The 11,259-nt window shown below is 47.1% G+C and overlaps 2 protein-coding genes across 2 annotated transcripts; one reads left to right on the forward strand and one right to left on the reverse strand.

The window, feature by feature from the left end:
* Window positions 1-468: 468 nt before the first annotated feature.
* Window positions 469-973, forward strand: LOC120390830 (claw keratin-like). Its single transcript, XM_039513737.1, has one exon. The coding sequence runs from the start codon at window positions 479-481 to the stop codon at window positions 971-973; it is 495 nt and encodes a 164-aa protein (XP_039369671.1). The 5' UTR covers window positions 469-478.
* Window positions 974-7,349: 6,376 nt separating this feature from the next.
* LOC120386905 (scale keratin-like) lies at window positions 7,350-10,384 on the reverse strand. Its single transcript, XM_039506919.1, has 2 exons — window positions 9,360-10,384; window positions 7,350-8,113 (listed from the first exon to the last, which is right to left on the reverse strand). Exon 2 carries the CDS (start codon window positions 8,090-8,092, stop codon window positions 7,598-7,600), a length of 495 nt encoding a protein of 164 aa, XP_039362853.1. The 5' UTR covers window positions 8,093-8,113; window positions 9,360-10,384; the 3' UTR covers window positions 7,350-7,597.
* Window positions 10,385-11,259: the final 875 nt, after the last annotated feature.

Raw genomic sequence — 11,259 nt, forward strand, 5'->3', positions numbered from 1 at the left:
TGAATTTGACAAGTGGTGTGCTCCAGTCGAACAATTTCTATATTCTCCTGAGTAGAAATAGCCATTGAAGGTGCTTCTCCTCAGATGATGTAATTTCATGTTGCTCCATTGAAGTCAGTGGACCTGAAACCATTTTACCCCAGCTGAGGAGTTTGTCTTTAGTGATTTGTGTGGAGAAAAGCAAAGTTTCTGTTTCTTCATCAGCAAGTTCTGGTGACTCCCAAGGTCTGGAAAACCAAAGAGTCACACTGTGATACTGGCTTTGGGGCCCGGGGCTGGGGCAAATTGCCCCACTTGCTCCCCGCCCCCGGCGGCCCTGACGTAGAGACTAAGTGCACTTCTTCTCTCTCTCTTGGGCCCCATGCAGAGCTCACTAGAATTGTAACCGAACTTTGAAGCCTTTCTTCCACCGGCACTTCTACCTTCTCTTTACTCTAGTGCCTGTTGTGTGTTGCAGGTTTTCCTCCACCCCAGAAAGATGACATTCTCCAGCCTGTCCTATCCAGAATGTGGGGTGGCCCGACCCAGTCCAGTCACTGGCAGCGCCAACGAGCCGTGCGTTAGGCAGTGCCCTGACTCCGAAGTGGTGATCAGACCCTCACCGGTTGTCGTGACCCTCCCCGGACCAATTCTCAGCAATTTCCCTCAGCAGAGTGACGTGGCAGCCGTAGGAGCACCTGTGGTCGGAGCTGGTTTTGGAGGCTCATTCGGTTTGGGGGGATTGTACGGCTATGGAGGCCATTACGGAGGATTGTATGGTTTAGGGAGATTAGGTGGTTACGGGGGCCTTTACGGTTACAGGGGATTATTGGGCCATGGGGGATACTATGGTTACCCCGGCCTTTACGGTTATGGAGGATTATTGGGCTATGGGGGACACTGCGGTTACCCGGGCCTTTATGGTTATGGGGGATTATGTGGTTCCGGGATATCTTCCCATAGGTACCTCAATGGAAGCTTTGGGCCATGTTAAACCTGCCAGGAATATTCGTGGAAGAAGGAAGAACCAGGAAATGAACAGCCAGATACAGATTCACCCCTGATCTTTTGGGCATGGCTTTCAGAAGTGCTGGGCAAACAGGGCTCCAGCTGAACTCAGTGGAGCTGTGTGTGCTCAGCACCTTGAGCTGATAGCCATGCTGCATTCCTAATGTTACGCTTTGTGACTCTTTCCGCCAAAGCTTTCTCAACCATGTGCTGATGCTTTTATTTACATGTGGACTCATTCTGAATTACACGCATTCTTTCTGCTCTGTAGTATTTCTTCCTGTAATTGTGTACTGCCAATTTCATTTGCATTAAAAACTCTGCTGCATCATAATACTGGTCTTCTGGTTCTGCTTCTTCCTCCCTCCTTGCTTAAAAATTAGGTTCGGATGAAATTCCTCCTTGTGTAACTGGCACTTCTTCAGTGGTAATTTTCAAAGCCCTGGGTATATAGAGTCTTTTCCTGCAAAGACTTAGTGACAGATTTTCACTTCATGTACGTTTTCCCTTTAGTTTCAAGAAAAGTGGCCACCAGATCACATAATTGACTGTAGGCCAACGATGACAGATTCTTCCTGATAGTGGGAGGGCCACGAGGCCGCACCCAGTGGCGTAGCCAAGTTCTAACATCAGAGGAAGCAAACACATAAAAAAAGATGCCGTTCCAACCCCTGCCCCAAATCCCCGGCCCCGCTTCCTCCCTGGGCGTGCCGCATTTCCCCTTCACCACCACCCCCCAGGCTTTCACGCAGGATGCCTGGGAGGGAGGCGGGAGCAGCAGCACGCTCAGAGGTGGAGGAGACGGTCATGGGTTCTGACTTTTGGTTTTGCCGGTGGGTGCCCCACCTGGTCCTGCCCCTTTCCTGAGGCCCCGCCCTACTCTGCCCAAGGCCCCATCCCCACTCTGCCTCTCTCTGCTCCCCGTCCTGGTGGCTCAGTCTAGCACCTGACTCCACCCACTCACTCAAAGTGACACAGGAGGTTCCCTTCCTCAGGGTAGGAAAGGTTGCCTACTGGTTAAAGCACAGGCCTAGGGCTCAGGTGTTCTGAGGTTGAGTCTCTGCTCTGCCACAGACTCCCTGCTTAGTCTCAGGAAAGTCACTTCATCTCTCAGTGCCCTAGATTCCCCCCTTTCAAATGGGGCTAATGATTCCCTGCCTCCTAGGCTAAATCCATTCATGCCTGTGTGATGATGGGGGCAATGGAGGTACCAAGGTTTTGACATTCACAGCATCACCTGGCAATGAGTTCCACGGGTTGACTATGTATTGTGGGAAGAAATACTTCCTTGTATTTCAGAGTAGCAGCCGTGTTAGTCTGTATCCGGAATACTTGTGGCACCTTAAAGACTAACAACTTTATTTTAGCATGAGCTTTCATGAGCTGCAGCTCACTTCTTCAGATGCATAGAATGGAACACACAGACAGGGGATATTTATACATACAGAGATCATGAAAAGGTGGAAGTATGCATACCAACAGGCAGAGTCTAATCAATTGAGATGAGCTATCGTTAGCAGGAGGAAAAAAACTTTTTGAAGTGATAATTAAGATGGCCCATAGAAGGTGTGAGGAGAACTTAACATAGGGAAATAGATTCAATTGGTGTAATGACCCAACCATTCCCAGTCTTTGTTTAGGCCACAGTTAATAGTATCTAGTTTGCATATTAATTCAAGTTCAGCAGTTTCTCTTTGGAGTCTGTTTTTGAAGTTTTTTTGTTGCAAAATTGCCACCTTCAAGTCTGTCACTGAGTGGTTAGAGAGGTTGAAGTGTTCTCCCACTGGTTTTTGAATGTTATGATTCCTGATGTCAGATTTGTGTCCATTTATTCTTTTGCGTAGAGACTGTCTGGTTTAAGACGCCTGAGGGTGTATTTCCAGTAGATACAAATGTTATCATCTTTTTCCAATGGCAGTGTGCTTTCTTTTCCTATTAAATTACTCAGCAATTAGAAATAAAGTCTTAAAAACATTGTAACCTGTTTATTTGATATTTCTCCAGCACAAATGAAAACACAATCCAGTTCAAGGTATTAAAAGGTATAAAGATTCAAAACATAAAAAGAAATTTAAAAATTCAACTTGCATTTACAAATGACTGATCTAAAAGACTGTTTTAGCTCTGGAAACAGTTATAATAAGAAATCCTGGGTATGTATCTACAGTGACTGGACTGGATGATTCTTAACTGTGTCTAAATGAAAATACAATATGACACTATATGTCTTAAATGTTAAGAACATTTGACCTCTAAGGAAAGTTACTAAAGAGACCTTTTCAAAGGCTGTAACAATCAGAGAAAATTAAGAGCACTCCGGGAGGTGGGTTTTTATTATTATCAGCGAGTCACCAATCCTTGCTGATGAATAAACAAAACCAGGGTTTTTAAATCAAACAAAACACAAACCTCCTCCCCTGGTGTAAATCTGCTCTGTTCCACTGGCTTCACTGGAGCTACACTGAGGCCTGGTCTACACTACGAGTTTATATTGAATTTAGCAGCGTTAAATCGCATTAACCCTGTACCCATCCACAAAAGGAAGCCCTTTATATCGATATAAAGGGCTCTTAATATCGATATCTACTCCTCTCCGACGAGGGGAGTAGGGCTGAAATCGGTATTGCCATCTCGGATTAGGTTTTCTGTGGCCGCAATTTGACGGTATTGGCCTCCGGGCGCTATCCCACAGTGCACCATTGTGACTGCTCTGGACAGCAATCTGAACTCGGATGCACTGGCCAGGTAGAAAGGAAAAGCCCTGCGAACTTTTGAATTTCATTTCCTGTTTGCCCAGCGTGGAATGACGATCATCACAGGTGACCATGCAGTCCCAGAATTAAAAAAGAGCTCCAGCATGGACCGTACGGGAGATACTGAAGCTGATCTCTGTATGGGGGAATGAATCTGTTCTATCAGAGCTCCGTTCCAAAAGATGAAATGCCAAAGTATTTGAAAAAATCTCCAAGGCTATGATAGACAAAGGCTACAATAGGGACTCAACACAGTGCTGTGTGAAACTTAAGGAGCTGAGACAAGCGTAATGGAAAGCCAAAGAATCAAATGGACGCTCGCAGAGGGAGAGAGGGGGGACTGAAGACTCTAGCTATCCCACAGTTCCCGCAGTCTCCGAAAACCATTTGCATTCTTGGCTGAGCTCCCAAAACATGAAGGGTCAAAAACATTGTCTCGGGTGGTTCAGGGTATATGTTGTGAGCCCCCAACCCCTGCTCCATGAAAGAAAAGGGAAAAGAATAATTTCTCGACTTTTTTCAATGTCACCGTATGTCTACTGGATGCTGGTGGCAGACGCGGTGCTGCAGTGCTACACTGCAACATTCCCTTCCCTTCCCTTCCTGATGACAGACGGTACAGTAGGACTGATATCCGTCATCATCATCCCGTGAGTGCTCCTGGCTGGCCTCGGTGAGGTCGGCTGGGGGTGTCTGGGCAAAAATGGGAATGACTCCCTGTCATTCCCTTCTTTAAGCTTTGTCTAATGGAGATTCAGTCCTGCCTGGAATATCATAGCAGCTGGAGGCTGCCTCCCCCCCCTCCTTTTATCTCTGCTTGCAGAGGCAATAAAGTCAGTGTTGTTTCTTATTCATGGATTCTTTATGACTTCATCACACAAATGGGGGGATAACTGCATCGGTATCCCAGGAGGGGTAGGGGAGGAGGGAAGCAACGAGTGGGGTTGTTGCAGGGGCACCCCCTAGAATAGCATGCAGCTCATCATTTCTGCGGGATGTCTGGGGCTCTGACCCAGAGTGGCTGTTTGCCTCTCTATTTCTTTAGTAGGCTTGCCTGATATTCTAGGCAGGACTGACTCTCCATTAGACAAAACTTAAAGACGGGAATGACCTGGGGAGTCATTCCCATTTTTGTTCATGTGCCCCCGGCCAACCTCACCGAGGCCAGCCAGGAGCACCTATGACAGCAGCAGACGGTACAATATGACTGGTAACCGTCATTATCAACTTGAAAGACAGCAGACAGTACAGTAGGGCTGGTAACCGTCTCTGCTATGTTGCAAAGGCAAGGGGATGCTGCTGTGTAGCACTGCAGTACCACGTCTGTCAGCGACATACGGTGACAGTGAAAAAAGGCTGAACGGGCTCCATGGTTGCCGTGCTATGGCATCTGCCCGGGCAATCCAGGGAAAAAGGCGCGAAATAATTGTCTGCTGTTGCTTTCACGGAGGGAGGACTGACTGACGACAAGACTTTCATCAGTATGGACATTGCTGCTGACCAGTTGATAAACACATGAGGGTATAGAATGAGAAGATTAATTTAACTGAGTTGTATTGGTGCAATGAAATACAAAATCTCTATATGAAGCTGAACCATTTCTGTCCCATTGCTCTAGATTTTATAAGCTCATCTCCAGCATTGCAAAGTTAATGCAAAGGAGGTGTCAAGCGAATGCACTGACTTTTGTCTTTGCCAGTGGGTTCTTTTGAAGAGTTGTGTGTGTTTGGGGGGGTGCGAGGGGCAATTGTGGGGATAGGCTATTTTCAGCGTCATTATACACTTCTTTCATATTCTAATTGTTGAATATGTGTCTATCATTGGTATCTTTAGTATTTTAATAATGATTAAATTATTATGAACTACCTAATTAAATTATCATGAATTGTTGTATATTAAAAACATTGCAATCACATACAAGCTGTCTTTATTAATGTCCCAGTTTAAAGACATTTCATCTCACTGTAGCTTTCTGGATGAAACTGTCAACAATCTTATTTACATGTAGTTCCCTGGTATGGTCTTGATGCACGTTCAGGCCAGCTACTTACTCTGTGTCTGTCCCATTGATGACTGGAGATAATTTGTAAGTCTTCTGAGCGTTCCGCAGTTCAGGATGAAAGAGGCATAGTGAGAAGGATTCCTAGACACTTGCAGTGCTCTGGAAGCACAGTGCTTCCAGAGTACTGCACAGGGCCAGCTCCAGACACTAGCATAGGAAGCAGGTGCTATGAGCAGCCAATACAAAGGGGTGGCACTCCGTCCAGTATCGAGTCGGCAGGTCCGGGTCTTCGGCGGGAATTCGGCGGCAGGTCCCTCATTCCCTGTCTTCCTCTTTGAGCTGTCGCCGAAGTGCCACCGAAGAGGAATGGAGGGAGTGAAGGACTCGCCACCGAATTGCTGCCGAAGAAATGGGACGATCGAGCTGCTGCCGAAGTGCCGCCGCTCGTCTTTTCTTTTCTTTTTTTTTTTTTTTTTTTTTTTTTTTGCCTTTTGGGGCAGCAGAAAAGCTGGAGCCGGCCCTGGTACTGCAAATGACTCCAAGATCTCTTTTTTGATGGGTAACAGCTAATTTAGACCCCATCATTTTGTGGATACAATTGGGATTATATTTCGCCATGTGCATTACTTTGCATTTAACATTGAATGTCATCTGCCATTTCGTTGCCAAGTCACTCAGTTTTGTGAGAGTCCTCTGCAGTCAGCTTTGGACTTAACTATCTTGAGTAATTTTGTTTCATCTGCAAATTATGCCACGTCACGAGTTACCCCTTTTTCTAGATCATTTATGAATATGTTCATCCTTGTACACCTCCCTGGAGGACAGCACTTTTTCATTCCCATTCTGAAAATGGACCATTTATTCCAACCTTTGGTTTCCTGTCTTTTTACTGGCTTGCCTGGCAATGCTTTCAGAATCATCTAAGGAACCTTTATTTAATTTACGGACAAACCGTTTATTATCTTCAGCACCCTGCCTCTGTTTATAAACAAACTCCCTGCCCCAAGGGCAGAAGCTGGGAGCAGGACAGAACTTATCACAGTCCACACTCAATCTCTCTCTAGGGCTAGGGCCTGTGATGTGATCGGACTCCTGGTACAAAATACGGTGGTGGGGGGGAACGGGAAGGGGAAAGGGGGCCAGGAACCACTATGGGTCGGGTCCACTTTTTATGTGGGCCTGAGCCCCTGCCCTTCCTCTTAATCATGAGACTCTACCATCGTCTTGGCAAGAAGCAGGAGCAGGGTCACATTAAGAACCACGCAAGCAGCTGTGGGGAACCTTGGGCCCGCCATCTGCCATGGATAGGGGATACAGGCTGGGGTCTGCTCTTGAGAGCCCCAACTCTGGCAGACGGTGGGGCTGGGCTCCCAGTCCTGGCTCCAGCTTTGGTTTGGTCTAGGGTACTGAGCTTTGGGGAATAGGAGGGGCAGGAGTGGGACAACACAAGGAGGAATTTCATCCGAACCTAATTTTTAAGCAAGGAGGGAGGAAGAAGGAGAACCAGAAAACCGATATTATGATGCAGCAGAGTTTTTAATGCAAATGAAATTGGCAGTACACAGTTAGAGGAAGAAATACTACAGAGCAGAAAGAATGTGTGTAATTCAGAATGAGTCCATATGTAAATAAAAGCATCAGCACATGGTTGAGAAAGCTTTGGCGGACAGACTCATAAAGCGTAACATTAGAAATGCAGCATGGCTATCAGCCCAAGGTGCTGAGCACACACAGCTCCACTGAGCTCAGCTGGAGCCCTGTTTGCAAAGCACTTCTGAAAGCCATGCCCAAAAGGTCAGGCGTGAATCTGTATCTGGCTGTTCATTTCCTGGTTCTTGGATGTTCCTTGGCAGGTTTAACATGGCCCAAAGCTTCCATTGAGGTACCTATGGGAAGATATTCCGGAACCACATAATCCCCCATAACCATAAAGGCCCGGGTAACCGCAGTGTCCCCCATAGCCCAATAATCCCCCATAACCGTAAAGGCTGGGGTAACCATAGTATCCCCCATGGCCCAATAATCCCCCGTAACCGTAAAGGCCCCCGTAACCACCTAATCTCCCTAAACCATACAATCCTCCGTAATGGCCTCCATAGCCATACAATCCTCCCAATCCGAATGAGCCTCCAAAACCAGCTCCAACCACAGGTGCTCCTACGGCTGCTACTTCACTCTGCTGAGGGAAATTGCTGAGAATTGGTCCAGGGAGGGTCACGACAACCGGTGAGGGTCTGATCACCACTTCGGAGTCAGGGCACTGCCTAACGCATGGCTCGTTGGAGCTGCCAGTCACTGGACTGGGTCGGGCCACCCCGCATTCTGGATAGGACAGGCTGGAGAAAGTCATCTTTCTGGGGTGGAGGTAAACCTGCAACACACAACAGGCACTAGAGTAAAGAGAAGGTAGAAGTGCCGGTGGAAAAAAGGCTTCAAAGCTCGGTTACAATTCTAGTGAGCTCTGCATGGGGCCAAGAGAGAGAGGAGAAGTGGACTTAGTCTCTAGGTTAGGGCTGCCGGGGGGGAGGGCAAGTGGGGCAATTTGCCCTAGGCCCCGGGCCCCAAAGGGGCCTCCACAAGAATATAGTGTTCTATAGTATTGCAACATTTTTTATGGAAGGGGCCCCCAAAATTGCTTTGCCCCAGGCCCCCTAACTCCTCTGGGCAACCCTGCTGTAGGTGTGTGATCATGTCATTGTTCCTGTTCTCTCTTTCTATGCCTCTTGTCCACTCGCAGTAAACTTCCCTCCCAACCAGATCCTTTCATCCCCTCTCAATGACTTTGTCTGAAAAACACAGACTAGAATAAGTGTAACCATTTCCATGATGGACACCTGGGATTCTAGAACCATTTAAAACATTTCTCAAAGAGAACGTGGCTGGGATCATGGTAATCATCTATTTTCATTTCAGGAATTAACCCCCGCATGCAAACCAGTTATGACCAGTATCACAGTGTGACTCTTTGGTTTTCCAAACCTTGGGAGTCATCAAAACTTGCTGATGAATAAACAGAAACTTTACATTTCTCCACACAAATCACTAAAGACAGACTCCTCAGCTTGGGTAAAATGGTTTCAGCTCCACTGACTTCCATGGAGAGACATGAAATTACATCATCTGAGGAGAAGCACCTTCATGGATATTTCTGCTCAGGAGAACATAGGAATTGTTCGACTGGAGCACACCACTTGTCAAATTAATCTATTCTCTTTTCTCCAATAGTGAGGAGTAACAGCTGCTTTTGAATAAAAAAAAACCCAAATTGGCCTTTTCTGGACTAACCTGGGAAAGTTTCTTCCTAATCCAGCTAAGTGAAAAATGGTTAAGGGACTTTCTAAACTTACTGAAAAGATTTCAATACCCTCCTTCTTTTTCCAGTTAATAGAAAATGTGTTTCCCAATTGTATATGTTGCTCTCAAAGTCCCTCCTTTAGCTTCAGATCATGAATCCACCAGTGCCTACAACTGAATAATGACACAAGATAGTTATGGAAGAACACCTTGACCCCTGATAAATATCACCGTGAGTCCGTGCAAGATTCCACCTTAAATGAAAAGAGGCCCTACTGTGACGTCTCTGGCGTTAGAAAGAGATTGAGTTGAATTGGACTTACCCTGTTCACCGAGGAGATGAAGTCCAGAGAAGTGTTCAGAAGCGTACTGAGTCGTGAGGACTTTTATATGGTTCCTAGGGTTGCCTGGAGGATCTGCGATGCTGTTTGTGGAGGTGGTCCTAATTAGTTACCAAACAACCTTGATTGCCTTTGTAAGTCCTCCTTTGGATGGAGCTGTTTTCCTCAGCGTTGGTGATTAAGGGACTAATCTCAGCATCAGAGGGTGTGACATACACATTGAACACTTCAGTTGTCTTTCATCTTAAAATTGTTTCTGCCCAATACATTTCTTGTGTTATTCCAATGACTTTCTAGTGGCTGCAATGAGAATGACTGTCAAGGTGACATTAGTAGCAAAAGTGGGTGTCATGAAAGGACAGGCTACCTCACCCTCAAAATCATGGACAGGGATTGTGGGGGTGCAAAGCAGCAGCCCCTTCTGGCAGTGCCCACCTGTTGCTGCTGAGTACCTGTTACCAAAGACAGCGAGATGCACCTCTTTGGTGTTTGCAGTGGCATTGCCAGTAGGGGCAGGGTCCTGCACTTCACAGCCTCCTCGGGGGCTCCGGCCAGCACCTCTGGAGACATGTGGGGCCGCTGTCCATGGTACATGAGACAGCTCTTGTCAGTGGAGGCGGCTGCGTCATTTGGTCACATGACCGCTCTCCCGCTCCCGACTGGATGGGACACGGGGAGCCTGGGACTCTGCAGGCAGCCAGTGATTTCAAACCTACCCTCCCCAGGACAGGCTCTTGGTGAAGGGCTCTGGGAGGCCAAGTTAATGCATCTTCTATGATGGCATACTGAGGGGCCATGCGGGTACCAGAGCCGTCCCACTGACTTGAAGGTTTATACCCTTGCCAAACTTGAAGAAATGCAGTAAATCCATCTCAGTCTCCATTTCCTCCAGAGTGCTGCGAGCACCATTCTGTGTGTGTCCCCAACAGACACTTCTCAACTCCTCCCTCCCCGTCAGGCTGCTGAGGCTCTGCTCTGCTCAGCTCTGGCTGCTGCTCTCACCTTAGTTTGGCTTCCCACTGAGGCAGCTCCAGCTCACACGGAGGATGGGACCCCGGGCTCCTGACTCCCTCATTGGCCTGCCTGCCTGTCAATCAGGCTGACCCGCAGTGTTGGGCTCTTGCCATTGGCCCTAGGGACTGTCAGTCTCAGGATCCTGATTTATGATTGGATCTTCCCCTTTCTTTTGGTGCTGGGAGAGGGCCATGAATAAAACCCACTAAGTTGTAGTAAGTGGCCAACAATCCCCTGACATCTACTGACAAACGAGTGCAGTCCAGCATGACAAGATGATGCTCTGGTTTGTAAACCTCAGCGAGTCAACAACCCTTGCTGATTAATTAAAAAAACAGGGTTTTTTAATCAAAACAAAACACAAACCTCCTCCCATGGTGTAAATCTGCTCTGTTCCACTGCCTTCACTGGAGCTGCACTACGTGAGGCTGGACGAGGATCTGCACCTAGAATTACTGCTTCACATGAGAACGTAGCAGTTGCCAGGCTAGAAGAGAGGAGTGACCAATCTAATGCAGTATTCTGTCTCAATGACTGTCACGCACCAGCTGCTTCAGAAGACTGCAGAAGAACAATGAATTAGCCCTTTATGGAGGAAATTTGGGGGGTTTCTTCATAAACCCTAAATGAAAAATTGGAGGTGAGATTTTTCAGAATTTCCCAAGGGATTGGAATGCTCAAGTTCCAACTAAAATGAATAGGCTCTAGTGTCCCTAATGCATGTCTTGCTCTGAAAATCCAGGCCTTCACTTCTAACGCATGAAGATACCAAGACCTGCACCTCGATAAGAGAAAAAAATTGAAACCCCCCCAAACCCTTTCCACACATCAGAATCACAGAGTCTGTGCAATATTCAGTCCTAAATTA

This window comes from Mauremys reevesii, linkage group 1 (genome assembly GCF_016161935.1).
Source record: "Mauremys reevesii isolate NIE-2019 linkage group 1, ASM1616193v1, whole genome shotgun sequence".
Lineage (NCBI taxonomy): Eukaryota > Metazoa > Chordata > Testudines > Geoemydidae > Mauremys > Mauremys reevesii.

What these genes read in the sequence shown, in the direction of transcription:
- LOC120390830 (XM_039513737.1), top strand. Translation starts at nt 479, where the DNA reads ATGACATTCTCCAGCCTGTCCTATCCAGAATGTGGGGTGGCCCGACCC.
- LOC120386905 (XM_039506919.1), bottom strand. Translation starts at nt 8,092, where the DNA reads ATGACTTTCTCCAGCCTGTCCTATCCAGAATGCGGGGTGGCCCGACCC.